At 53.3% G+C, this 27,134-nt stretch overlaps 12 protein-coding genes across 12 annotated transcripts; 5 read left to right on the top strand and 7 right to left on the bottom strand.

Annotated features, from left to right (window-relative positions):
- Positions 1–425: 425 nt before the first annotated feature.
- On the bottom strand, positions 426–962 carry MRS44_009392 (uncharacterized protein; the record flags this gene model as incomplete). The annotated part of the gene is made up of 2 exons (XM_065621277.1): positions 426–860; positions 936–962. 2 exons carry the CDS (start codon positions 960–962, stop codon positions 426–428), a joined length of 462 nt encoding a protein of 153 aa, XP_065477349.1.
- Positions 963–2,615: 1,653 nt separating this feature from the next.
- Positions 2,616–3,397, top strand: MRS44_009391 (uncharacterized protein; the record flags this gene model as incomplete). The annotated part of the gene is made up of 2 exons (XM_046279066.2): positions 2,616–2,667; positions 2,724–3,397. 2 exons carry the CDS (start codon positions 2,616–2,618, stop codon positions 3,395–3,397), a joined length of 726 nt encoding a protein of 241 aa, XP_046125390.2.
- A 237-nt stretch (positions 3,398–3,634) lies between these two features.
- Positions 3,635–6,853, bottom strand: MRS44_009390 (uncharacterized protein; the record flags this gene model as incomplete). Its single annotated transcript, XM_046267901.2, has 1 exon — positions 3,635–6,853. One exon carries the CDS (start codon positions 6,851–6,853, stop codon positions 3,635–3,637), a length of 3,219 nt encoding a protein of 1,072 aa, XP_046125391.2.
- A 1,174-nt stretch (positions 6,854–8,027) lies between these two features.
- MRS44_009389 (uncharacterized protein) lies at positions 8,028–9,515 on the top strand (the record flags this gene model as incomplete). Its single annotated transcript, XM_065621276.1, has 2 exons — positions 8,028–8,074; positions 8,270–9,515. The coding sequence occupies 2 exons, from the start codon at positions 8,028–8,030 to the stop codon at positions 9,513–9,515; spliced, it is 1,293 nt and encodes a 430-aa protein (XP_065477348.1).
- Positions 9,516–9,872: 357 nt separating this feature from the next.
- On the bottom strand, positions 9,873–13,038 carry MRS44_009388 (uncharacterized protein; the record flags this gene model as incomplete). The annotated part of the gene is made up of 3 exons (XM_046282769.2): positions 9,873–12,272; positions 12,323–12,874; positions 12,931–13,038. The coding sequence occupies 3 exons, from the start codon at positions 13,036–13,038 to the stop codon at positions 9,873–9,875; spliced, it is 3,060 nt and encodes a 1,019-aa protein (XP_046125393.2).
- A 3,459-nt stretch (positions 13,039–16,497) lies between these two features.
- MRS44_009387 (uncharacterized protein) lies at positions 16,498–17,337 on the bottom strand (the record flags this gene model as incomplete). Its single annotated transcript, XM_065621275.1, has 2 exons — positions 16,498–17,162; positions 17,304–17,337. 2 exons carry the CDS (start codon positions 17,335–17,337, stop codon positions 16,498–16,500), a joined length of 699 nt encoding a protein of 232 aa, XP_065477347.1.
- A 1,368-nt stretch (positions 17,338–18,705) lies between these two features.
- MRS44_009386 (uncharacterized protein) lies at positions 18,706–19,481 on the top strand (the record flags this gene model as incomplete). The annotated part of the gene is made up of 2 exons (XM_065621274.1): positions 18,706–18,809; positions 18,923–19,481. 2 exons carry the CDS (start codon positions 18,706–18,708, stop codon positions 19,479–19,481), a joined length of 663 nt encoding a protein of 220 aa, XP_065477346.1.
- Positions 19,482–19,641: 160 nt separating this feature from the next.
- Positions 19,642–20,559, bottom strand: MRS44_009385 (uncharacterized protein; the record flags this gene model as incomplete). The annotated part of the gene is made up of 2 exons (XM_046277755.2): positions 19,642–20,342; positions 20,394–20,559. The coding sequence occupies 2 exons, from the start codon at positions 20,557–20,559 to the stop codon at positions 19,642–19,644; spliced, it is 867 nt and encodes a 288-aa protein (XP_046125396.1).
- A 428-nt stretch (positions 20,560–20,987) lies between these two features.
- MRS44_009384 (uncharacterized protein) lies at positions 20,988–22,376 on the bottom strand (the record flags this gene model as incomplete). The annotated part of the gene is made up of 2 exons (XM_065621273.1): positions 20,988–21,179; positions 21,228–22,376. The coding sequence occupies 2 exons, from the start codon at positions 22,374–22,376 to the stop codon at positions 20,988–20,990; spliced, it is 1,341 nt and encodes a 446-aa protein (XP_065477345.1).
- Positions 22,377–23,658: 1,282 nt separating this feature from the next.
- On the top strand, positions 23,659–23,995 carry MRS44_009383 (uncharacterized protein; the record flags this gene model as incomplete). Its single annotated transcript, XM_046281681.2, has 2 exons — positions 23,659–23,716; positions 23,769–23,995. 2 exons carry the CDS (start codon positions 23,659–23,661, stop codon positions 23,993–23,995), a joined length of 285 nt encoding a protein of 94 aa, XP_046125398.2.
- A 1,126-nt stretch (positions 23,996–25,121) lies between these two features.
- MRS44_009382 (uncharacterized protein) lies at positions 25,122–25,811 on the top strand (the record flags this gene model as incomplete). Its single annotated transcript, XM_046281682.2, has 2 exons — positions 25,122–25,167; positions 25,219–25,811. 2 exons carry the CDS (start codon positions 25,122–25,124, stop codon positions 25,809–25,811), a joined length of 639 nt encoding a protein of 212 aa, XP_046125399.2.
- A 464-nt stretch (positions 25,812–26,275) lies between these two features.
- Positions 26,276–27,134, bottom strand: MRS44_009381 (uncharacterized protein; the record flags this gene model as incomplete). The annotated part of the gene is made up of 3 exons (XM_046281683.1): positions 26,276–26,421; positions 26,480–27,037; positions 27,095–27,134. The coding sequence occupies 3 exons, from the start codon at positions 27,132–27,134 to the stop codon at positions 26,276–26,278; spliced, it is 744 nt and encodes a 247-aa protein (XP_046125400.1).

Genomic DNA, 27,134 nt, shown 5'->3' with positions numbered 1-27,134 from the left:
TTTGATTGATATAGATAGGGGGCCATATATGACTGGATAGAGGTTATTAGGGAGGAGTAGAATTTGGGGCCCTTTTTTGATACCCCAATGGAATGAAGATGGATTTCACGGTGAACGATTGAGCGCGTGCGTGTCTCTAATTATGTATGTCTTTCTTGTGCTAGTGTTTGTTTGTTGTGCATGAGTGCAAGTAACTAAATACAAGCCGAGACAGCCAGCTGAAAAGGCGTCCCTGATGAATTTATCCGTCCATTCATGATTGTGCTGTCTTCATTTTCGTCGTTGATTTGCAAGTTGTCTGGCATGTCTCGTAAGCCATGATGCCCAATGCCAGGCCAAAGCCCAACACATTAAGCTATCCAAATGTCATGCCAAGTTCCATCCTCTCCCTTTTTTGATCCCCCATGATTGTTATGATTCACACCTCACACAACGGGCGGAAACACGGGCTCCCCCATGGCATACCTCTCAACTTGCTGCTTGGCAGTCTTGTCAAAGGCCTCCCGCTCAGACTGGTACTGCTGAGCAATGCGCTCCTCAAGCGGGCTATCAAGCTGAGGCTCCTCGAGAAGATTGGCCAGAGCCTCGAGGACGGCGCGGATCTTTGTGCTGGGCTTCCAGGCGTCGGGCTTGAGGAGGCCGAGGCAGATGTTGCCGAGAGAGTCGTTTGTCACGTTGGGGTGGTAGATGCGCGTGGAGAACTTGACGACGGGGGGCTTGAAGGGGTAGTCGGTGGGAAGGGAGAGGACGATGCCGAAGCGGCCTGGGTGGTAGGGCGTCGAGGGAGGGGGCTGGAGGGTGACGTGCCAGGTGTGGATGGACTCGTTGGGGGAGGGAGACGGTGAAGCCCTCGGGGGGTTCTTGGGAAATTTCGGCGAATTCCTGGGACATGGTTAGCGGAAACAGCATAGGAGAAACTCAGAGGGGGAAGTTACCTTTGTGATGCGCTTGGTGGAAGACATTGTGACGGTTGGTGATTGTAGAGTTGTGGTGTTGATTTTGGGGTTGACTCGTCCGATGGCGGGGCAAAGAAATCAAGAAGCTCAAGAAAGGCTAAGCAACGCTCTCTTTCTTTAACGACTGTACGTGTCTTGTATTGTTTAAATCGTCAAGACAGTATCTTACGCTGCGCTGGCTTCGTATTCGTCGAGAAGGTGTGTGTATTCAGCTGAGAAGAGAGAGAGAAGAAGAGTTGGAGAAGAAAGGGAAGTTATGACGATGGTGGGGTAGGTGTGTTAGGCACAAGGTGAGTAACAGTGGGGCCGGCTGTGACCTGGAAGGAAGCGCTGAAACGAGTGGTGCCTGGGAGTGAATTAGAGGGTCATTGAATATTGGTGTTTGCTAATTATTCTGTAGTAGAGTATGAATCACTCGGCATTGTTGGTTGGGATAGTTGCTGTCAAGCTGCCTAAATGGGCAAAGAACAAGGATGTGATGCATCTTGTCCAACCACCATGATGCATTAGGTAGTTGTTTGGCATATGTACACAACCATCTAAAAAAGAAGAAAGCCTGATCATCCCTTTGTTTGTTAAAAGCTCCCTTTCTGCCGGGCAAGCTGAACATGCTCCGCTTCGCAGACTATCGACAAGCCATTGACTAACACCCTTGTAAGCATCCAGCTGCTCCCATGGCCTTCCACTTTAAGACGGCAACCCTCCAGTCTGACTCATCATTTTGGCCTACTGACCAAGCCTTTTTCGTTTTCTCAACCATTCATCACTGGCGGCCTTTGTGGTACTGTCGTTCCCCTCTGCTACGGTTTTACTGACTTGTTAATTACATTCGCCATTGATGGATATTAGTTACAATAGTCACTGTCCTCCTCCGCAAAATGTGACTTTGACCACTCTGACTCCGTCCACCTCTGGTACATCCAAGCGCCCTGGTAAAGCCTCAGACTTCTCCGCCGACGCCTTCATTTTCATACGACAGCGAGAGCGGCTTCGGGCGACATGTCGGTGGCCTGAGAGCTGACTTCACGATTCTGTCGTGGCTCGAGTGTGTAAGGTCGACTCTGCTGAGCTGAAGGGTCCTATGAGGGCTGCGTCGCAGAGGTGAAGCGATGGGAGGGTTGTTTGGCGCTTTACTGCTGTGATGCAATATAGATATTGGACAGCTCTTGAATTCGTGGAACAGGCTGTGTCTTCTAGAATATTGTTGTAGATACTTGGTCCATAATGAGCTCAACTCTCCTGTTGATCCGATTCCCCTTGCCCATGGAGACCTGAGCCACTCCTCTCCAAAGAGCATCGGCATTATTGCCCATACTATTATAATCTAATCTGAAAATGAGTAGAATCTTTCAATCTAATCGTTTTTAATTGCTGTGCTTGTATCAAATGGTGTTGTTCCTCAACCAAGACATTCAACTTACACCGTCTCCGGCCCCACCCTCGGTGAGCTCGGTCAAGGTTCTCTCCCCCACATGGTCCCCTGCATCCTACCTTGACCTTTAACAAAAAAAGTTGTCGAGCTCTTCAACACCTTCAACATCAATCGCAAACCATCACCACCACCTCTCGATCAACACCACACAATCTCTACACGAAAATCGTCGCGTAAACATACACAATCTAGCATTTTAAAGAGCCATCGAAGCTCTAGCCTCTACAATGGCCGCCCACGAATCCCAAATGCCCTTTATCCGCAACCTCGCCTCAAGCGGTCCGTCCATCTACCACCATTCTCCCCTTCAATTCGTAAACTAACTCTTTCTTCAGACCGCAAACTCCGTACCGCATCCCTCGAATCCCTCTCAACATTCCTCTCCTCCCGCGCGAACCTCTCCGACACAGACGCCCAAAAGCTCTGGAAGGGCCTCTTCTACGCGCTCTGGATGACGGACCGTCCTGTTCCCCAGCAGCGTCTCGCAGCCGACCTCGCGAATCTGCTCTTCACGCTAAAGCCCGCTTGCGCTATCCCCTGGCTGCGCGGCTTCTGGGTCGTGGTTGGCGCCGGGTGGACCGATATCGACGTCTTGAGGCTGGAAAAGTTTTTGTTGCTCGTGAGAAGGGTTTTTGCTGCGCATGTTAGGCTTGCGAGGGAGAGGGGCTGGAAGGACGGCGACGTTGAGGCCATTGTCGGCGTGTTGGCCGAGTACCCCTTCGACGTTGAGGGAGACTTGAGAAAGTCACCCGTGGGAATTAGACTGCACGCGCTCGACATCTGGGTTGACGAGCTGGAGCGCGAGGAAGCCCTCAAGGACGAGGCCGCGGCGGGTTTCGTCAAGGCTGTTGGAGAACTGGTGCAGGCTTTGAAGCGATGCCCCGTCAAGCCCGTGAGGGAGCGAGCGGCTGATAGCTACGAGGATGAGAGACTTCCATGGGCCGAGGCTGGTAGCGATCGTGATGCGATGGAAGAGGATGATGAGGAATGGGGTGGTTTCGATGATTAGATGGGAAACAGATATTGGGCGTACGGCGTTGGGATGGAAAATGTATTGGCTTTTACATGGGCTTAGAGGTTGATACCAACTGGAAGAGATGTCACCATGATCAATCAGAGCAAATAACTACACAAAGAGTGCCAAGTTCAAACGCTCTCGCTTGGGGATATCCATTTCATAAGCAACGTAGACTGCCCTTTGCTTCCACAACAGGACGCATTATATCAGTAACCGTGCCAGTGACAACTACCAAACCCTTTCATCTCCTCCAATCGCTTCATCCTCATCGCCTCCAATGTCATAGCCCATCTCCCTGGCTTCCTCCTGCCGCTCTCTTTGAACCCTCGCCTGGTGCCAGGCATCAAACTTTGCCTGCTGCTCTGGTGAGTGCACGCGGCGCTGAACGAGGCCCTTCTTGCGTAGGCGTCGACGGTGTTGGCGCTTCTGCTCAAACGAGAACCCGCTGATGTCAACTTTGGTGATGTCTCGGTCGTAGAGCACGTCCATCGCGTCGGCGATCCAGTCCTGCAGCTCTTCGCCCAAGTGCTCGGCCATCACGCGACCACGACCGCCAGTGGTCCACTGATCCAGCTTGACGGGGATCGCGGTGCCAAAAGTCGGGTCGTTGATAGACCATACGCAAGGTGTGCTGCCACAGCGAGTTGGGCGACAGAACATGGCGCACATGGCCGACTCGGCGGCATACCAAAGCGAAAGCACAAGGACCAAGAGCCCAAGCCAAGACAGACGGAAAGGCTTGCGATGGTAGAGGCGTGGGATGGGAAGGTGGATGTAGGAGACGGTGCCGGTGCTGGGATGCGTAGTGTATACAGCGGGGGCGCTGTGTTTGTCGGGGAGGAGACCCATGCTTTCAACAGCTTTCGCGGGCTTCCCGCTCTTCTCGGGTTTCTTGAGTTCCTCAGTCTTCAAAGGTTCTAGCTTGATCGTCTCGTCGTCAGAGATCTTGACTTCGACCGGCTTGTCCTCGATCTTCTTCTCCTCGTTCGCCTTCTTCTCGTCTGCCCGGTTCTTGATGTTGACCTGATCAGAGAGGCGCTCTATTCCCCTTGCCGCCGTGTGAATTCCGTAGAGGCTGCTCTTGAGAGTATTGTTCATGCGCGTGAGGCGGACAAGGTCAGAGTTGTCGTTTTGCGGGTCGATCTGGTTGGTCCTCGTGTTGAGTTTTGTGTCAAGCTCCAAGTCAAAGTCGAAATCGTCATCAAGGGAGGGATTCTGGGGTAGGTTGTCGAGGAGAGCTTCAAGGTCTTGTGACGGGGCTTTGCGGCCTAAAAGAACCTCCTCGAGGTCATCCAAAGTGGAGTCATCAATGTGATGCACGCGCTGGAGCTCTTTGAGGTCGTCTTTGACTGATGGTAGCCTTGCCGAGTTTTTCAGTGGTGCTCTGCGCCGTGACAGTGAACGAGGGCGCCGTCTTCTCACGCCCGTCGACGAGGTTCTGGTTCGGGGTTTTTCGTCTGTCCCGGGATCTGATGCAGTGTCCCTGTCACTGCCACTCGTCGCCACAAGCTCCGTTCTCTTATTCCGGAGTGATGTCGATCTTGGTCGCAGTGGTCGTTCTTCTCGTTTCGATGGCTTCTCCTTCTCCTGCACCTTCTGTACCTTTTCCTTCTCCTCCTTTTCTTTCTCCCCCTTGATCTCGATCTTCTCCACCTTGACCGTCGCTGGTGTTTCCACATATGCGCCCGTGACCCTCGGTGTTGGCATCGTCAGGGGGTCTGGTTTGGGAGCCCGGGGTGTCGCCTCGACATCCTTCTCATCGTCTGACTCTGGCACCGGTGAAGGAGCTCTCATAGAGCCCTTCTCCGACTGGTTGTCTGCCGGCGCAAACAGGTTGGCCTCAGCCGTGATCCGGTCCGTAGGGTCCGCCTCCGAATTCATGGATTTCTTGCTCTTGACAGAATCCGTTGAACGATTTCGGGCTAGACCAGCAAATCCAACCGTGGGTTTGCTATCGGGATCGCGATTTGGTCGATGGAAACGATGCCGCAGTCCATTGTTAGCGGAGGGTAACGGAATCGCCGATGCAGTGTCAGGTTTGGGGTCAGGCTTCGGGTCCAACGGTTGAGATACCGGCTTGTCACTGTCGGCCGGCCGTCGAGGCTCCGCCTCTGGAGCAGGACTTAAGCTTGTAGCCCTGGCCAGCTGTCGCAGCAGGTCTCGTGAATCCGTGCGTCTGTGTGACAAGCTGGGTCGTACAACATCTTTAACGTCGTTTGATTCATTCCCGTCCTTCTCGTGCGTTTCTATGCTGGCTCGTCGTGACTTGTAGATCGTCACAGGGGTATCAGGTATTTGCTCGCCCGCAATCTCAAATGCAGACTTTGGTCGAGGCAGTTCCCTCTTCTCGGGCTCAGGCGATGGTTTCTTCTCTGGCACTATCCCGCCACTCGTCTGTGGTCGATTTTCTTCTGGTGACAGCGAACGTATCATGGAATTTTGCTCTCGGATCTCCCCTAGCCTGATGGAAGCAAAAGATCTTCTGGGAATCCCGTTGATTTCACGCTGTCGTATGTCGTCCAGTTTCGTGTTCTTCGGTCTCGCCGCGTGGCGATCCGGTATGGGTATTTGGTGTTCGACCTTTTCCTCACGGTCTCTAATCTCATCCAGCTTGGTATTATGTGGCCGAGGTAGTTCAAGGGGAATATCGCTCCCTGTCTTGACCTCCCTCGTCCGGATCTCGTCCAGCTTCGTGTTGCGCGATCCAGGCGGTGCCACTCTCGTCCGTGAGTTGATGTCAACTTCACTCCCCTCATCGAAATGGATCCGGTTCGCAAAAGGCCGGGCACCCATCCTAATTCTCGGACTGTCGGAAACTTGTAAATCTCCAGCCGTAAAATCATCATCAACCTCCCATGCAAAACTCTTCGCAGGTGAAGGCTCTGGAGCTGGCTGTGGCTCTCCCCCACCCTCAATTGAAGGCAATGGATCCTCAATCCCAGGGACCAGCGCCGGAATTCGACCCTGATTCGTAAGATCGTCTTTCGAAGGCATATGTCTTAGCCAGTTGGAAGGTGGGCGCAACCCACTAAGCGAACTCGCCGGTCGATCCTCCTTGACAACATCGCTCGTCGTCGTTGTTGCAGTCTCTGGGACCGGCGACCTAGACCCAAGCCCTATCCTAGACGTTGCATACAAAGACCTCCGTCGCGGCGATTCACTTTTTTCGGGAGAAGGCTTTTTGTCGGGTATTGTCGACGACGCTAGCGATTGTCGCGAAAAAGGTCGACTCGGCGCTTTCGTATCCAGGTGATCTTGTCCCAATAGCTTCCTCATCCGGTTCTCGTCCCCTTCCCGTCGCTCGCGCCAGACCCGCGGGGCAGGGCTGGGCGAGGCATCCATAACATGATCCTCGGTATCATCGTCCTTCTCTTGAGCGGCCAGAGTAAAAGCTTCGTTCATGGACAGGCGCTTCCGAGCAGAACCGCTAAACCCAGGCTTCAGCATCCTTGTCTCGCGAGGGAGCCGAAGCTCCCTCTCCTCTCGGCCTCGGCGCTCGTCGATCGTGATAGGCCGTTGACGGAAACGCTCGAGCGCAGTGTCGGGATGTTTGTCCGCGCGCGATTCGCATCATTCTCTTTGTTCCTGTCCGAAGCAGGTGCCCCAAAGAGAGGCTTCCTCCCAGACTCCTTCACCACAAGCTGGCTCGGTCTCCCGAATGACCGGTCTCCAAACGAGCTCCTGTCGCGATCCATGGGCGAGTATTCCAAGCGGTATTATTGGTGGCTAGAGTGTGATCGATAATACATGGTCGAGAGCGCGTTTCATAGCATCGCGACAGTAGTGTTGCGCCAAATCGAAAAAAAGATGCTGCCAAGCGAATAAAAAAGGTCGTACAGGTAATGTCGTGGACAGATTGGGGTATTAGGAAGTTTTCAATGCAGCAAGGAGGGAAAAATAAACAACAATAAACAGAGTCGCAAAAGTGTGACCAGGTGTTTTTGTCTGGGTCGTGGATTCAACTGGACGCGTTGAATGGAAGGTTGGAGGCTGGCAGAAGCGGCCGGGTCTGATGGGGCCGTCTTGGCGCCCGCGACTTGACTGCCTGTCAACTTTAGCTACCTGGCCGCTTCCTTCCATGGTGCCTTCCTCGCCGGTTACGGTGGCATCGGCAGAACCAATCATCCGGCCGCCGACTCGGCCGCTACAGTTTGGCTGCAGCAATTGATCACGTAGATTCGCATGTATAAATGCAATTGTCAAGGAATCATTGATTTGGTAAGTAGAAGTTATCGTCTTGGTTATTTTGTCAAGTTCCCGGTATTATCCGCTCCACGGTGCTGCTCCTATAGAGGTGCCACCGCTTATACCCCGTCACTCACTGACTCACATACATCCAAGACTTGCAGAACGACTATGCCACCAAAGGAAAGCAGTGGATAGCCAAGTATTTAAGTCAAATTTTCCCATTACTTTAAACTTTCATCTTTGCTTTTAAAACAATTCGAGAATTGTCTTCACATTGTTCTTATTGAACGTATATGTGAATTCAGCTGGCTGGTCCAGGCACCGAGACACCAACACTAGTGCTCATACCTAGACAAGAAGACCAACTTCACTCAACAGCAAAGAGCCATTGAGTCACATCGAATTGTGTCAATTCAATTCCAATTGATTCACAATGGCTGTCGACTCTCTCCCCAACGCTATCAGGCCTCTAGGTCCTATGTATGTACACCCTCTCGGTCAATTACAGCCGCTAACATGTTCTCAGTGAGATCTACTCATCTTCTCGCCACCCCTAGGCCTATACCGCTGTGTGGCAGTCACCGGAAGATACACTCTACCCCAAAACTCTTCACCTTCGAACATAGCTATCCTGGCGGCTCTTTCAAACATTATTACTACGCATCCCATGCTCAGAGTGGGCATTGCGGATGAAGACTCCAACAATGCTCACTTCACTCACATCCGCGAGATTAACCTCAATGAGCATGTCGAGTTTCGGGAAATCCCTGATGAAGAGGACTATGAAAAGACTCTTGAAGAAGTCCAGGCCTGGTGTCACGATCAGCTATGGAGCAAGGTTGAATCTCGTCCTCCCTGGCGCATCATCGTTCTTAGGCCAGGCTCAAACCCTTCTTTCGAAGATGTCATTTTCTCTTTTCATCACTCTTTGATGGACGGAACTAGCTCAAAGCAATTCCATGAGCATCTCCTAGTCGAAATCAATGCTCTTTTCCTTGAGTCATCCTCCAAGGCTGAAACAGTCCTCTCATTCCCTGAACCCCCTTCCTTGCCAGAGCCTCAAGATGCCATCCTCGCCTACACGAATAGCATGTCCTTCTGGGCCGCTACACTATGGAACGAACTGGGGCCCTCATTTCTCAAATCTGCCAAACCTGCTATCTGGGCTGGCAAACCCATCGACTTTGCCCACCCACACAAAGCCCGTGTTCATGCGGTCGACATCCCGGCTCCAGTAGTGGCGAGCCTCCTTGCCGCAGCCCGATCTCATGGCACATCTATCACAGGCCTACTGCACGCCCTCATTCTCGCCTCTCTTGCAACCCGCATCCCAGATGCTCCAGCATTCGCATCTTCTACACCCATCAACATGCGGCCATACATGTCTTCCACTGCAAACCCCGCCCTCAAAGACACTTACCGCGTCCTCATCACCACCATGACACACCAATTCGCCTCATCCGATGTCTTAGCCCTTCGCAGTCCCAAGGCAGATCTAGACGCCCTCATCTGGTACCACGCCCGTGAGCTCAAGACCCAAATCAAGGATAGAGCCGCAACACTTCCCGCCGACGATGACTCCAGTCTACTCCCCTACATCTCCGACTGGGCATCTCACTGGCGCAAGAAGGACGGCAAGGAGCGGGACGACTCGTGGGAGCTCAGCAACATTGGATGTTTGAGCATTCCTGCCCCTGAGGAGGGCAAGAGGAGCATTTCGCGTGTTCTCTTCACGAATGGCATCATGGTCGCCGGCGGTCCAATGAGCATCAGCGTGGCCAGTGTTCCTAGGGGTGCCTTGACGCTGGGAATATCATGGAATGAGGATGTTGTGGAAGAAGTAATTATGGCTGGTTTGGCCGAGGATCTCGAGGGGTTTGCGGCGAGATTGCACGAGACGGGCAAGTTTGCTAAGGACTAAGTCTTTGCTATGATAAGAGAATTACAAAAGCTAGGGGTCATGATATAAAAGAAAAATAGAGGATAGACTAGCTATTTCGCGTATCACCACTTGAAGATGGAGGCCCAAATAGATACAGGCATACAGTTGACGCATCTGCAAGCAGAACCGTGGCCAAAGAGGCATCTGAACAGAATGATGTGCATTAAAAGCTGTATTTGCAAATATGGTCTGCTTCTCTTCTCGTGCGTTTCCAAAGGTCTACGAGTCTCGCATTCAACACAATCCGCCTCTTTCACAGCAACTGCAGATCCATCCCAATCTATCCAAACGCCGCGCAAATTATCATGCAAAGAAAAGCCCTTTTCTGAGGCGGTTCTACCAGCCTTCTCCGGGGGTCCGTCTTGTCCGGCTACCGCCACGGAAGTAGTCGTACTGCGAAGGATCGCCCGCATCCATCTCCTCGTTCTGTGCGAGGCCGCTGTAGCCACGGGGTCCGCCGCCCATGGCACCTACTGAAGGGCCAGGAGAGACTGAAGGCGTCATACGACCTCCTGGTGTGAGGTTGCTCACAGGAGGGGCCTGGGCATTTTGGATTAGTCCAAGTCCAGAGGAGCTGCCGTTGTTCTGCGAATACAAGGGGCTGCGGCCACGGCTAGGCACCTCTGAGCCCATAGTTGCTTGCTGGGTGAATCCACCATACGCCGGGGCAGCTGGTCGGTATGCCGAGTAACTTGTATCGCTGGTGCTGGACATGGACATCAAACGCTGCTGTCCAGGGTTGAAGGGAGAAGCGGAGCGGCCAACGGGCGTGCCAGGTCGCGACGCCGTGTCGCTTCCATCCCAGGATCCAGGAGTATCAGGACGCATAATTTCTCCAGGGCGGCCGTAGATCTCACCACCACCGTGGTCCTCCGCGAACTCGGCTCGGTTCTTGTAGAATTCAAAGTCCATCTGAGTATCCGACACGTACTCGAAGCCAGGTATGCTGTTGGCGGTCTTGCCTGGCTTTCCACCTTGCATGGGGTCGAGGGCGTACATGTCCGAGTAGCCACTGACACTCATCATGTCGCCTTGGTTCACCTCTCGGCCGTCTGTCAGTCGTCCCTTGTAGATTCCAGGCAGGAGGTTCTGCGCCTTGGCATGCACCATGGGGGTGATGAGGGGTTTGTACAGCGCAGGGTGGCCGAATCGGTTCGCCAATCGCTCGCTGCGCACGCGGGACTCCTTGGGGTTCATTCCGTTCTCGGTATTCTTCGCCACATCTTGAGTGGTGTAGTATCGAATCTTGTTGTCAAAAGCCCGGTTGCAGTAGATCTTGAAAAAGAGCATGAGGAACGGCAGCGGTACGATGCAGTAGAAATGGAGGTGATTTCCATCACCACGGACCCAGCAAGTAAGCATGACAACCAGGTTCGAGAGCATCGTCGCGAAGATGAAGCGGTTGAAAATGACACGCCAGAACATACCGCCAGACTCGGTCTTGGTAACGAAGCGGTACAGAAGCAGGTACTTCTTCAGCCAGGAATCAATCACAAAGTACATGGCGGTAGCCGGGAGCACCAGAGGCTGAATACCGGCAAAGCACATGGTAACAGTGGCGTAGAAGAGGAAGTAGTTGTAGTAACTGGCGTACTCGAAAGGAGGAGGGGCCGTGAGGTCGATCAGCTCTCTCGGAGTCGGACTGCCCAGCTTCTTGAGGAAAAAGGCCTGAACCAAAGGCCAAAGCTGAGCAAGATCGATGGCTGCACCGAGCTGACGCTGAAGCAAGTAAGTCACCCAAAAGGGGCTGTTGGTGCACAGCGCACCGAAGAGCAAACTGCCAATATCGTTCTTGACAATGATCTTCCAAATGTCGGTCGCCCCCGGGCTTGTCGTGTCTCGGACGACGCCAGACACAAAAGTCCAGATGACGCTGAAGACGGAGAAGATGATGAGGTTGTTGAAGACAAAGAAGAAGTAGAGCTTGGCAAGGACGTGTCTCTCTCGGCCCGTCTTGGTCTGGTCACCGGCCTTGATGGAGAGTCGACGGAAGATGATGGGGAGAACCAGGTAGGTGAGGGACATGAGAGCCGGCGAAGCAATACCCTGGACAATACCCCAGCTCTTGGGGTTCGCGGTCAGTGTTCGGTTGAAGGCTGGCCAGACAGATCCCAGGTTTTGCAGGTTGACCAAGAAGATGGCAATGCCAAGGTTAGGAATGACCCAGAAGAAGGTCAGAAGAGTAATCCAGAAGTTGTTGATCCAGCGTCTTCGACTTCGTGTAGCACTATACAGCGGCATATTTTCCCAAATGATGTCGTTAGGTCGGGGCGCAAGTCTAACAGTGGCGCCCACGGGCTTCTTCTTGCGGCAAGAATAGGCAATGCTATGGGCCTCTGCAATATCCGAGTAACTGGCAAAACCGTAGGGCATCGAGCCTCGCTTGTCCACACTGGCGCGGACCTCCTTGATCTGGACCTCGAGGTCTCGAATACGCTGGGTGTAGTACTCAATGGCATCAACCTTCTGGCCCTTGGGGTATGTTCCGTATGAGCGATCCTTCTTGGACGGTCGGCACATGGGGCGAGCGACGGGAACGTTGTTAGGGTCCTTGAGATATTTGGCCAGGATACTCTCGAGCTTTCGAACGGCGTGGTCGTGCTGGGAGATGAGAGAGGGAAGTTCCTTGACGTTTCGAGCAACAGCTGTTCGGGCAAAGGACGAATTGGGCGCAACCGTGTCAATGATTCTCGCGATACCTTCGTCAGAGCAGCCCTTTTTGGGGATATCGTAAACCTGGGCTAGTGTGAGTGAGAAATTCTACCAACAACCTCAATAGACCTTACCATTAGGGTACGGGAGTGGAGACTCTTCTGATACTCCTCGCTCTCAAAGTACTTTCTCCTAAGCTGGAGCACCTTTCTATAGTTGAACCAGAGGTAGATGGCGATGATGATGTTGAATACCCAGGCGATGACAACCTGCGCCCAGATCGCCTGGCCCCAGACGTGGAGGGGTGTGATCTTGGAGACCCAGGTGTTGCCACTGTCATCGCCAATAGTCTTCCAATGCGATACATGGACGGGAAGCAGAATTCCGACGCCGGTGACGCACAGGGTGAGAAACATGTTGCGGCACATGCGGACGAAGCGCAGGAAGATGGTGGCGTCCATGCCGATCAAGTACACAAGCTGCTCCTCCTTGGTCTTCCACAGCGTTGTGATCCACGACCACGGGGCCTTTCCTATAGGCGGCGGTGCGTGCTTCTCGTCGGCGTGCTTCATCTTGGGGGCGTAGATGGCCTGGTGATATGGTCGGAGTAGGGAGAAGCAAAAGGCAATGAAGATTGTTACGGGGAGCGAAATCGCCAGCGCTGAGTACATGGAGGCTGCTTGAAGCTACACACGAGGCGTCAGTAGCCGGTACGCGTCCGGAACAGCCAAAAGAGACTTACCTGATCGTTGTATGGGTTCTTGAGCAGGTCAAGCAGCTCTTGGCCGGCATCCTTTCCTCCGCCTTGTTGTTGGCGGCTAAACAGACGGACAACATTGCCTACGTCCATCATGGGCGAGTACTTCGCCAACGGGCGAAGACGTCGAGGCTTGACTCAAAAGAAGTGTGGGCTTGCAGAAGCCTCTTCTCGCGCAGCCACGTCCAGAGCTCTCTCAATTGTTGTCGGGGATTTCGACTTGTCTTTGGAGTCGTTGGCCACGTAACAGATTATCGAATTGATTTGCGCAAACCGCCGGGGGGTATTTCTCGTATTCGCTAGGTCGAAGGGGGTCGGAGAAAGATCAAAAAGCCGAGGAAGCACGCAGTCTATGAGCGAGAAGGAAAAGGACGTCGCGGCAGCAGACAAGCAGGTTAGGAGGAATACGCCACACAAACCCGCTCGCTGACAATAAAGAGACTGTCGGTGGTCCCCAGAAAACGAGAGTCGCTATGCTGTAAAGAAGTTCGGGGGAGGGCCCGTGAGCGAAGGTCGATGCGCCGAAAGGGGGCAGCACCCAGGGATAACGTTAGGCGATGGGAGTATAAAGAAGGGATGTGAAAGAAGGAAAGGGGAGGAAAACGAGAGGATCGAGATGGGATAGGTAAGGTAAGGTAGGGAATGGATGGATGGATAGGAATAGGGTCCGATGATACGGGGACGGGAGGGAAAAGGTAGGGCTGGGGAAGGTTCTCAGGAGCCATGACAAGATGGATCCATCTGGATCCCATGGTCCATGGATGGATCCCGTTATCATGGGGACATTTTGGGGGGAAGCCATCAACGGGATGGCTTGGCGTGACCGATTGTACAGTGCAGATGGCGTTTCCCGCACCAATAATGCACCACACGTTGCACGGCATGACACAGTGCATCTCACTCTCAGGCACACCCTCAATCATGGACAAAGTTCCAGTCATTCAACCGGGCCGCCGAGACCACCAACACAACACAACGCTCCAAGCCCAAGTACTGTACCCCCCGCCAAAATTTTCTAGCAAGCTCCCCCGGTACTCGCACGTAAATCAAGGCCCTGATTCGCCCCCAGCGCTACTCGCACCATACGGCACGCAGTTGTGGCCCTTGCCAGCAGCAGGTTTCTAGCCAGCTACAGGTACAACACAACCCACACCCGCCAGCTCACCCTCTTTGTCGCGGCCTCCGCGGGGTGTCCCATTGCTATTTTTGACGCCTCAGACCCGCTGTGGTGGGGACCCTTTTTAGCACATTCAGGGCCCGAAAGTCTCTGGGATGGCCTCGCAGCCAATCGTCGCCCTCCACTGGCTTGGACTCGCCACGCCCTGGAGGCCTTTACCCCTGCATGGTTCTTTTTTTTTCTGGTCGGTCTCTGCTGGGTGAGAGTGAATTGGCTGTAACGCTGTTTTTGTTGTTGAGAAATACGAAGACCTACCATGCGAGACATGCATGGGGTATGCCGGCGTTGCAGTGTTGTTAATCCAGATGAGGAAAGTGATGAGATGGTCTCTGGATTCTTTCAGAAAGAGATCCATCTGCTGTAAATCGAAGCTGGACTCGACACTGACGATCGATGGTTTAAGCACCCTTTTTCGTTGTGTTCAAGTTGTTGTCTAAGACGAACAACTTCTTTGACGGCAGACCCTTTTCAAGACAAGGAAGACGCAATCCGTCCGGAACCTGAGTAAAAAAGCAACTTGTCTCATTCCAAACTATTCCGAAGCTGACGCCCAAAGCGCCTCAAATTCCCCATCCCTCGAGGTTCAGCATTCAGGCATCGACAATTGCTTCAAAGACGTAGACTACATAGGTAGTTCACTTTTTTTTTCGCCACCATCCCACAATACCGACAAGAACAGTCCGGGTTTTCCTAGTAGAGTCCTAGACACGCAATCGATCGCACCCAAGAAAAACAAGACCAGACAAATCGGGAAACATCCATGTTCTCGTACGTTCTGGGTGTCTGAACCAAGAGGGACCCGTCGAGCTACTGAAGCTTGTTGTAACTTGAAACAGCCCTCACGATCAAAGTGGGAAAACACCTCTAGGACTTTTTTTTTCTTCTTGATCATGACTCGCTGGCCATTCAGTGGTTCGCAATTGCAAGGACGCGTTCGGACGACGCACTTAGCAAGCCCTTTTCTTTTTCTCTTTTCAGTCTCTCCTGTGTCACGCTAGAATCTCGACCGATCTGACAAGACCGCCTGTCTGGGCCCAGGGGTAACAAGGCGACATGGTCGAACCAGCAAGCGACGCGTGGAGCACTAGAGAGGCCTAGGACTAGGATTCCACACGTAGCCGCCTCAAAGAACGCATCACTACAACCGTATAGTCGCGCTGCCATTACGTCTCGGTGGAGACTGGCGTCAGCGTCTCGCTCTTCGTGCCGGTTAGCACCCTGTTTTACACTGGTGGGTAAAGGATGGAGAATACTGGTATTCGGTGTCTCGTCTGGCTCTGCCATGATTACAAGTGCCGATGAGCATGTACGGTATTTGCAAGTCTAGCATTCCTACACCCTATACATAGGAAGTAACAAGTAATCGGTGTCAGATGTTTCCCTCGTCAGCTCATAACTCCCTACAAGACATCATATGAGCAAGGGTCAGCTTCCCTTCATTCTCAGCTTACCTCAGGTTCCTTCGATATTATTCTTCGTGCGTGAACTGACCCCGATGACACACATCTTCGGAACGATGCGATTCCGTTACAAGACGTGATCTGCTACGTAGTAGAACTCTTCCCGTGGCTGTGTCCACGCAACGTTCCTCCACCGCAATGATTTCCCTCGACTTCTTTTTCGACAAGACCGTTGCGGAGGGAGGGAAGGGGGGGGGGCAGCATGACGACACGGTCCTCCACTTCTCCATGCGAAACCGGGCTGGGGATGGCATTATCGGCCGTTGGATCAGCCCCGAGAAACCCGGTCGGAGGCCCCTGGGCGGGAGGAATTGGGCACGGCGGATTGGTGGACGGAAACCGATCTATTAGGTCGGGTTTCGTATTCAAAGTTCATCATGCTTGGTGAAACCAGATCTGGCGTTCAGCGTGACCGGTTTCCAATTGATTTGGTGCTGCTGACTTGAGGCCTCAGGGTAGCCTGCAGAGTCTGCCATTGCGTCGTTTCAGAAGTCCAGAGATCGATCCATATACCAGTGCTCCGTCCACCTGCTGATCATCAAGTTTTGGTTCCCTTCGCTTTCCGTTAGGACATGGCTGTGAATCATGGGTTTTCATCTAGTAGTCGTCATATAACGAGACAAGGGTGAAGCAGAAAACAACCATCGTCGCCAGAACCGCTTTCAGTGCCAAAAATGTCGACATACCACATAGACTGAAAACACAACGTGGAACAAATGGTTACTACCAAAGCAAATATACAACCAAACCGAAACGCAGGCAGACCTCGGGAAATTGCCCTGTTCCCATAACCAACCCTGCCATTTTCGCCAACCATTCCCCAAACTCAACTGTACATGAAGCCATCACTCATAGAAACGTGGAAGCCATGACAGGCTGAGGTACAATGACGCTTCAGAAGGAAAGAAACTAAACTTATTCAGCCTCGACGGGACCCTGACTCCGCGTCTTTCGAGCCGTCTTGCCGACAGCGGGAGGAGCCTTCTTCTCCTTCTTGGCCTTGGTGCCCTTGCCGTTTGTAGGGGTTTCGGTGGCCGTAGGCTCGTCCGCGACGTCCTCGACCCGGGCCTTCTTGGCGCGCTCCTCCGGCTCGGCCTTCTCTGCCACGGCGGGGGCTGCACCGTTAGTTGCTGGCGCCGCTTCATCAAGTTTGCGCTTCTCTCCCGCGGCCGCCTCAGTGACGTCGTCAGCACTGGGCTTGCTGGCGCCGTTAGTTGCCGCCTCGGTGGGCTTGTCATCGGCAGGCTTGTCTGTCATAGTGGTATCCTTCGGGGCCGAGACAGCTGGGGCGGATCCCGTCTCGACACCCGTGGTGATGAAGGCGACTTCGTCCTCGTTCTTGGGCGGTTCCTTGGATTCCTCCTCAATGTTTAGCTCGGGTCTCGGCGTGCCGCCCGCTGGGGTCCGGTTGTTGATGGGCGTCTCTGGGACCGACATTACCTCGACAGGCTTGGGCGCAGGGACATTCAGGCCAGCAGGCTTGCTATTCTCCGACTTGGCGGGCTCCGAAGGAGCTGTTGTGGTGTCCATGGTGGGAGCAGCAGCCTCGGCTTCGGGAGCCTTGGGGTCAGGCGCGCCGACTGAGAGAGGTCAGCTGTGTTCTTGAGTGAACGCGGATGGACACGAAGGGGTCTTGTCGCATCGCGGACAGGCCAATTGCATAACCTCAAGGCATACGCGATGGAAACAAGGCCATTGCGATGGCTGAAGATGGGATATACCTTTGTCTATAGCTGGAGCGATGCCGTCCGACATGATGATGACGTAAGGACTGTTGTCGCAACTCGAGTCTGGCTTACAAGCTGAAGTGCGCGCGACACGAGGGAGCTAACAATGGGTACGGATGATGCCTGGGATGATGTTCTAGAGTCGCAAGAGCTAGGCGATGCTTCACGATGAAGATGGAGGAAGAGAGGTCAAGTTGGGATGAGCCACAAAGGATGGGAGTGAGGTTGGCTGGGAGCGCACGAGGTCACGACGGTTCCACAGCTGGGAAGGGACGAGAGGGCGAGACTTGCTTGACCCTCGCGCCAGGATAGATTACTGTACCGTACCTACCTAGGTACAGTAGCTCTGGGGAGCTCCGAAGCGGAGGGTGGCACAAGCCCGTCTCCCCAGAGGTTCCTCGTCACGGTAAACTCGCGGGCGAGTAACCTACCGGCGAGTGCTCAGCTCGAGTAGCTCTCCGAGTCGGGCGGACAAGGCAAGGCCCCTCGTTTCCCCATGACTGCATTGGGTTAAAGCAGCGCCTTTTCGTCACTGGACGAGGACAACCCTGGCACAGTGCCGTGGCCTAGACGAGCCAGAGGAGCTGCGATGCCGCGGACTGTGAGAACTGCCCGAGTGTCTGCTGAGAGGGACGGTGTGAACTCTGACGATCGAGACGGAGTTGGATGGAGCTATGAAGTTGCGGGGAAAAGCATGGTGGGCCGGCAGCCCGAGACCCCAAGCCACCGATCTGGGAAAGAGGAGGGGCGAGCGCCGGAACCAGTCAGAGACGGAGACGCGTCGATGATGTGCTGCTGTTATGCTGTTGTTGCCAATTGCTGAGGGAGCTGCAGATGAAGCTGGGCATGACGGGCATTCGCGGCTCTGGCAGACATGAACTGGGTGTTAGGGAGATGGTCAAGATTCTGGTTGATGGGCAAGGTCAGTTCGTATCGGCCATTGAGGGCTGAATGCCCCGGCTGAGCGGGAAATGATCCCGTGTGATCTCAAGCTGACCATCTCTGATGGGAAAAGCTGGTGGTTCCATGGCTTGCATGGTGAATGTTACGACGGTGTTAGCGAAGCGAACCGGCATCGGGGCAGCTGAGGTACCTGCACCGCCACAGGCTCTGGGGCTGACGCTCACTAGCCACACCTAAACTCAGGGGCTCTGAATCTGCAATCTGTCTCTGATCGCGGCGGCTTAGTCATCCTCCACCATCACCAGCCAGCTTCAAGGTGTCCCCTGAGAGAGTGGCTCGACGCGAAGAAACGAGCCATCAACGCGATCAACCGACTTTCCACGCTCTTTTGTCGCTTGCGATACCCTTTCGACTCTTTGTGAGACTTCTTTTGTAATATCCCATTTTTTCCCCATCAAATAATCCTCCTCATCACCCCATCACCACCGTCACGATGGCCTCCAAAGCGAACAAGTACTCGGTTATCCTGCCGACCTACAATGAGCGCAAGAACCTCCCCATCATGACCTGGTTGTTGAACCGCATGTTCACTGAGAAGTATGTACACTTAATGATCTCTATACTTTCAAGAGCGCAATCTGACTCTTCTAGCAACCTCGAATGGGAACTCATCATCGTTGACGACGGCTCCCCCGATGGAACCCAAGAAGTCGCCCTCCAGCTCGTCGAGGCCTACTCCCCCACGTCGTCCTCAAGACCCGAACCGGCAAGCTTGGCCTCGGAACGGCCTACGTCCACGGCCTGCAGTTCGTTACCGGCAACTTTGTCATCATCATGGACGCCGACTTCTCGCACCACCCCAAGTTCATCCCCCAGATGGTGGCCGTCCAGGAGAAGGGCAACTACGACATTGTCACTGGCACCCGCTATGCTGGTGATGGCGGTGTTTACGGCTGGGACCTCAAGCGCAAGTTTGTCAGCCGTGGCGCCAACCTGTTCGCCGATACTGTGCTCCGACCTGGCGTTAGCGACCTGACTGGTAGCTTCCGTCTGTACAAGCGATCCGTCCTCGAAAAGGTCATCTCCAGCACCGAGAGCAAGGGATACAGCTTCCAGATGGAGATGATGGTGCGCGCCAAGGCCATGGGCTGCACTGTCGCCGAGGTGCCCATCTCGTTCGTCGACCGTCTGTACGGTGAGAGCAAGCTGGGTGGTGACGAGATCGTCCAGTACGCTCAGGGTGTCTTCAACCTGTGGCTCAAGGTGTAAGAATATGATGAGGATCAATGATATTTACAAATGGAGCACATCTTGTTGGATGGGGGCGTTTCGGCGGGAAGAATAGTACCGTTTAATCTAATACCACATTTCTTCAGCGCCTTCATGTGAACCGCTCTTGTTGTCGTGATATCCGGCCAGATGTTTTCATCTACATGTTTCTCCCTCCTGTCACCATGATCGTCTGCCCTGTAACATACGAGAACAGGGGACTGGCTACGGCTAGAATACTGCTCGCCGCCTCTGTTGCAGTTCCTGGCCTTCTCAGCGGAATGTCTGCGTGTGCAGCATCTCCCGCGGCCTGCTTCTGCTTACTCGGGATTCCCAAAGCAATCTTCTCACCATCTGGTCCTTTCACAAAGGCTCCATCCTCCTTGGCCGCTGTCAGCCTTGTAGAGATGTGCCCAAACGCAACGGTATTCGCCCTCACGCCAAACATAGGGCCCCATTCCTTTGCAATAGTCTTCGTAAAGCCCGTGACACCAGCCTTGGCAAGTGCATAGTTGAGCTGCCCAGCGTTACCATGCACACCAGATGTCGACGAAATGTTGACAATACAGCGGGGAGCCCCATCCTTCACGCGGAAGTAAGGAGCCGCGGCGCGGACGAGTGTGAAAGGCGCGGTGCAGTGCAGGGCGATGATGGTGTCCCACTGCTTGTCTGTCATCTTGTGGATGACGCCGTCCCAGGTGTAACCGGCGTTGTTGACGATGATATTGATCTTGCCATCGCCAAACTCGGCGGCGCGCTTGATGAGGGCATCAATGTAGTCTGCCTTGAGGACATCTCCAGGGACAGCAATGGCTTGGCCGCCATTGGACTTGATGCTCTCAGCGACAGCGTTGCATTTGTCTGTTGAGTGTTAGTTTTCGACGGAGTGAAAGTATGATGTGAGGATCTCACCAGCGTCGATGTCTGCAACAACAACCTTCGCTCCCTCGTTGGCAAATAGTCTCGCTGCCTCGGCGCCAATGCCTTGTCCACTTCCAGTGATGATGGCCACTTGGCCAGCCAACATGCCCTTGGGGTAGTTGAGGTGGCCAGCGAGTTGGTTGACGCGATCCGACATTGCGAATGTAGTTTACGAGGTCCCAAGACTTGAAGATAGTGGCGAAAGGGAAACGTGCAAGCGTCTAATGAAATACTGGACCAGCTTCTGGATCAAGGCGATGAGTGACGTTGTATTGTACCATCTGTGCCGAGGCTCCAGACGGCTTCGGCCCGGAATGTGGGGTAGCTCCGGACAGGGAGCCTCGGACACGGCGCTGGCTTACATCACCGTGGTAGAGATACAGGCTACACTGATGGCATTATGAAAGGTACTTGTCAAGTTGTAATTACGGGTTAGCTGAGTGTTGCGAGAATGACAGACTTGCCTACTAGTGTGGTCTCCAGTACAGATGTAGCGTTATTGCTTGTCTGCCACCGACCCCCCTTCAAGAACATCACAACCACAGTGTAGAACTCAGGGTAGTTAGTGTTTCATATTAATCGTCACTACAGCTTAAAGTCACTGTTTGTCTTCTCCCATCCAGCAGACGACACCTCCATCGCTGCAACCCTCTCCGTCAACTTGAGCTTGAGGTTCCGGTGCTTCTCCGTACACAGCTCGTACATAGTCGACAGGTTGAACAAGAGAGTATGCGATGACAGTCCCGATTCAACCAGCTCCTCAAGTATCTCTCGTCCCTGGAGATTATTAGCTCGTGTCGACACAATGGGCACCAGAGAACTTACCTCCTGGATCCTGCCAAGATACAACAGACACACAGCCGTGTTGACGCCAACCATCTCGTCGTCCATAGTCTCCTTCAACTCCTTCCAATTCTCCAACGCACTTTCATACTCGCCGTCTGCCATATCGCAGAGCGCTGTGATGAGCTTCTCGGCATTCTCATCGCTTGCAGAAACCTGGCGCGCACACGCTCTCGCGCTATCGGCGTCTCCAAGGTGAAGCCACAACAACGCTTTTGACAGTGTCATCCTTCCATCGCCCCTGTCCCGCAGGGTGCTCAAGTGGTGCGCTGCGCCCGTAAGGTCTTCCAACTCGATGAGTGCGCCGGCGACTTGGATACCAAGATCACTGAGACGAGCTTTCCAGAGCTCTGTGACCGAGTTGTCATGCTGGGCTGCTGCCTTGGCGATCCGGTCACGGGCTTCTCTGGCGAGGTCGTGGTAGCTCATGACAGCTCGTCGAGCGTCACCGAAGCCGAGGGCCTGAAGGCGCACATTGAGGACGCGGAGCTCCCAAGGTACCAGGTGTTCTCCTGTTGTCTCATCGACATACTTTCTGATATCGTTGAGATCCTCCAAGGCCTTTACCTCTTGAGCAGCCAAGGGGGTCGCATCAATCAGGGTCAGACATGCCAAGCGAGTGTAAAGCAGGCTAAAGATTTTGGCGGAATCCGTAGGATCTATTCCTCCGCTGGCACCTGAGCCCGTCAGTTCTTGGACGGCAGCGATAGCAGCCGCTCTGAAGTGGCCGTTGGCGAGGAGCTCTTCGAGAGGCGCCTCGGGGCTCGGCTGCTTCTGCGAGTTGCGGAATGCTACCGGCACGTTGAGAGGAGTGAGGGGGTGGTAGATCTCTGGGCGAAGGAGAAAAGAGAAGTCCTTTGCTTTGGCCTCGCCGAGTTGAGATACAGGGGTTCCTGTGGAGGATCGAGGAAGTGGTGATGAGATCCTGGGTCGATGAGTTGATGCTCGGTGAGCAGCGACAGCCGCGGGTTGGTGAGTCGTTAGAGGGTCACTGAAGAAGTTAGATGACGCTAAGGTGTTGAAGGAACAAGTCTCACTCGTCGACATCGAGAGGTCCTTTAGTAGAGGACCGTGGTCGTGCTGAGTCGAGTTAGCTGAGGTGCGCCGGTTCACAGCCGAGCTGTTAAGCATAGCTGTCGATTGAGATGACGTGCCCCCTGATATGCGGGAGTTTGAACGCGGCAACGTGCGACACTGGTGTAAAATTTGGAGACGTACTCTTGGTGACAGACTTATTCCGAGAATGCCCTTGACTTCCTGTCCTTTGTGGTTCACCCATGATATTGATTTTAGAGGATTATCTTGTTGAAGCTGGAGTTGGACCCGTGAGCTTGGTGTGATGATGGGCAGCGCGGATAATCATCGGCTATCATTCTCGACCTCAACTCCGCGACTACATGGGATTCAAGACTTGCCAACTGTTTCGCGTCAAAGAAGGGACATGTGTTTACTTTTGTGTGCAATCATTAGCTACTGATATCTGGAAATGAGGCACCAGGATGTTGGTCCTTTCGTAGGAAAACGACAAGAAAACCGGGTGCCTACCTCCCACCAAGCACACAGCAGGACATATCTGCGACGGCAACCTCCCAACAGCGTCATAACGACTTCGAGGATCAAGAAATGTATGAAAAACTCTTTAAAGACGGTCTCGTTAGATATGCTAGGACCATTTGCCAAGACCCTACCTGGTTGGGCCAACGCTGGCAGCCGTCGGCAGCTGGCACCCTCCCGACTGCAAGACAATCATGGCACGGCTGCATGCGACGGGAGCTTCGCACGGTACTTGGTGTTCTAGCAAGCACCATGCCAAGTTCCACCTTTTCATCCGTCACAGATCCGGCTCCGAAAGTACCACCGAAGAAGGTAGCAACCGGTTCTTGATCGTTGACTCAGGGGCTTCGCGTAAACTTCTGTCATCTTCCACGCTCGAGGCTGTTTTCTTTAATGATATCGGCGATCAGTTTAACCCCTTTAATTAAGTATCTTTGGGATGGGACTATGTAATTACTGGCGTTTGCTTTAACCCCCGAGTCGAGGAGTGTGAGTGGAACACATTGACTACATACGGACACTCACGAAACCAGCCAAGATGCAACATGCTACCAAACGGTTTAATTTCTGAAATTATCATCAGAAATCAAAGCTCTTGCACAGTGCTTTGATTCATTCGTTGGGGGTTAGTGGCATATGGGGGGTCAGGCTGTGCAGTGAATCACTGCCCGTCACCTGGCACCCGCTGTCAAGCCCTTTCCCGTAACAACCGCACCTCCGGCTCTTTTCCCTCTCATTGTCTGTCTATCAAACGTTTCGAACTTATCAACAACAACCCCGTGTCGGAGGCTTCTCTTCGCTTCTTCACTCCTCCACCCACCAATCTGCCTCCCCAAAGCCGCAACCGCACCTGCTCACGATGGCCTCCAAAGACATCGCCAAAGACGACCTGAAAGAGCATAAACACGAAAGCTCCAGTGAGATTCTTGCGTGTTTATTCTGGGGCGACCAGCACTAATAATCACCCAGAGCCCGCTGAACCCGCCTTGCGGCAACTCATTCCCGATGGCGATATCATGCTCCTCGTTGGTCCTGAGCAGAAGAAGATCCAGATCTCGTCGCATTTGCTCTGCAAGACCTCACCGGTATTCAAAACCATGCTGAACTCCGATTTTGAGGAGGGCAAAGCATTCCGCGAGAGAAACGGTGCGCCAGCTGAGATCAAACTTCCCGACGACAGCCCAGAAACGGTCTAGAATGCCTTCGGTGCTCTCTACGGCGGAGACGAGACGGTGTCTCATCTGACGCCCGAACAAGTCTACGATGTCGCTGTTCTCGCAAACAAATACTGCATGGTAGAGCGGTTCACGCTCGCCAAGAGTTTCTGGCTCCGACGGGATCGAGGGTTCTCCGCCAAGGCCATGTGGAACTTGATGATGGCTGCGTATCTGTTCAAGTCAGACCGCGATCTGTTCTACTACAGCAATCTTTTGGTCACGAAGAAAAACTCCTCACTTGTCAGATACGCCTCCAAGACGTCCTGCTGGATTACTGGGTTGAAGCTGTGCTGTAAGTCATCTCCTCTTCTTCCGACTGCGCTACCCACACACGCAAAGTGAGTTATGGCTAACGTCGAAGTAAACAGTGGCGATAGAGGAGCTCCGAAACCGCGGCATGCTCAGCATGGGAGTCTGCCGTTACTGCTTCGACAAGGTAGAAGCGAGTGACCTTGGGTTTACGGATAAACATGCCAATTGCACGTTCCCGCTTCATAAATGAAGGAGGCCGATCCAGAGTCAAAGAGAAACTTGATCTTGGGGAAGTAGTATTATTCTCTCTGCGAAAGTGTTGCGGAAAGGGTTGAGCAAACATGGACGCTGCGTCTAGGGTTGGGAGTGGTGAAGAGTGAAAGTTTGTGTGGGAGAATGCATGTTCCGTGGATTCTGTCGACATGTACAATTTACTAAGAATAACTTCGAGTCTCTTCTATCCTAACCCTTTGCGTGTATTGTGATATGATGTTCATCATGAGTGTCTGTCTAACACCACCAACTCGGCCGTCCCCTACAGCTCAAACGGAGCGTCGCCAGTGACAGCACTTGCCAAACTAATACGCACAATGGAAATCCTGATATTATTGAGCAGACTCGATACCCTGCGAGGTGAAGCGGAGGCAGCTGTCCCTCTCGATTGTCTCATCGGCTGGGTGCAGGTGGCGGGCACTGACAGCCGGCACCGTGTTTACCTCCAGTTTTGAGCTCAGCCTTGCAACACTGAATCACTGCCTAAGATTTGGCCTTAAGAAGAAGCCCACCTCTCTCTTTCTTCTCTTCTCCATCTCCTCACTCATCACCTACCGCCCTCTGGTTGCAACACGCCGCCATGTCGACCAGCAAACCCCCCAAGAGCAAAAAGCGAAAAGAACCAGGTAAAGGTGAAATATTGTCACGCTAAAGCGCTTAAAACTGGCATCTAAAAGAGCCTGAAGTAGCTAAAGAAGAGAATGAAGCGCCCTCCCTGAGACAGCTCATCCCAGATGGCGACGTAATCCTCGTCGTCGGCCCCAAAAAGATCAAGATCCAACTCTCTTCCCACCTGCTCAGCAACACCTCGCCCGTGTTTGCCGCCATGCTCAGTCCCAACTTCAAAGAAGGTGCCCTTCTTAGAGAAAGCCAGGGCCCAGTAGAGATTGCCCTCCCGGAGGACAATGCCGACGCACTCTGGAACGTCTACAGCCTTTTGTACGGAGCGCATCCTTGCGTGCATATCCTCAAGCCGGACGAGATCTACAACATCGCCCTCATGGCTCACAAGTATGACATGGTTGAGCGTCTCGCACTCGCCCGCGATGTGTGGTTCGAAAAGGCAGATGCCCTGTTCTGTAGCTCCATCTCGGACGACTTCAGGATGCTGGTGGCGGCGTACTGGCTGGGGAGTGAGTATGGCTTTGCAGTCATGAGCCGGTCCTTAGTCAAGCAGAAGAATGAACCACTCTGCAAGTATGGGATGGGAATACCAGACCAGGTCCTCGGGCTGAAGCTCTGCTGTAAGCAAATATCCTTGCCCCTTTGATTGCTCGTAGCTAACGTGTGAGATTTCAGTGGCAATTGAAGAGCTTAGAGCAACTGAAATCGAAAGAGATGACTTAGAAAACACTGGGCTTTGCTTGAGTTGCTTTAACGATCCGGGGATAGAAAGATTGTGGATAAAGAACGACGATTGCCCGTCTTCGTATGACTGGGTTCTACCCTGAGTCGGCTACTCGGACACGACAATCGCGTTCTGCGCAGAGTCAAAGCATGATGCCCAGGCATTTGGCGGTTCATGATAGAAACTGACTCAGTAGTCTTTTTTGTGACTAAATCAATACTGATCTAGTACTTGTCCTCCAACACGTTCGTGGCTGCAAGTATGGTGAAGTTGAGCCTCCATGTCTCAGCCCACAGTAGAAGACTCTGACCTCATGGATAAGAGAACATAGCTACCCAAGAATAGCCGCTCATATCTGGGAAGTTGAAAACTCGATGACCCAGGTATCACAGTATGTGCTGGCGTGGAATCGGGCAGTTGGGTTGCCTCATGATAAAGTCGTCGGGCTTCGTCAGGAAGCAGTGCAAACATAGCCCATTACCGGTCTCTGTAATGCGATTCACCCTTACCCTGCGCAGCTCTTCGATTCCAACTATGTTTCTGTCATTAGCTTGCATCCGTGGAGATAACAAAGAGGAGATGCCACTTACGCGCGATGGACAGCCCGAGCTCCCTGTCTTCCATTTTGTTGACCTGTTCGCACAGCGAATGCCCAGGCAATTCTACTACCATCCAAAAGCTCAGATTGGAGAAGCCCGGAGCATATCTGAACCAATATGATGCCAATAGCAGCTTCCAGGCGTCATCGCGAGTAGAAGGCTTGTAAGAGTTTGCTCGAGGCGACATGGTCCAGTGCATGGCCGCAAACTGGAATCGCTCGGCCAAACCCCATTTATCCACGAACACGGCGACTTGGAGGATCTCGTCCGGGTTGAGACTGAGCATTTGCGGGTCTGATCCGTAGAGGGACTTGAAGGCGTGGAGAGCTGCCTCGGCAGAGTCGTCTAGTAGCACGTATTCGACAGGCTTGTCACCTCTTTCCTTGAGCCTTTGGCCTTCGATCATCGGCGAGGTGAGCATTGCCTTGAACACCGGGGAGACGAGGCACAGGAAAGACGAAGAGAGCTGAATTTTGACCCTTTCCTGGCCAATAACGAGGATTACGTCGCCATTCTCGATGATTTTGTGATGGACCGGATTGTCAGGTCCTAAAGAGTGTCAGCGTCCATGGCAAAGACCAGCTACCAAAGCATATGTGTTCTTACGGAGAGTGATGCGGTTGGTATTATGCTCAGCTGTTGACAT

This window comes from Fusarium solani (genome assembly GCF_023522795.1).
Source record: "Fusarium solani strain SB1 chromosome Unknown bctg00000005, whole genome shotgun sequence".
Taxonomy (NCBI): Eukaryota; Fungi; Ascomycota; class Sordariomycetes; order Hypocreales; family Nectriaceae; genus Fusarium; species Fusarium solani.
Note: the sequence above shows the minus strand (reverse complement) of the source record. Positions and strands in the feature narration are given on the sequence as shown.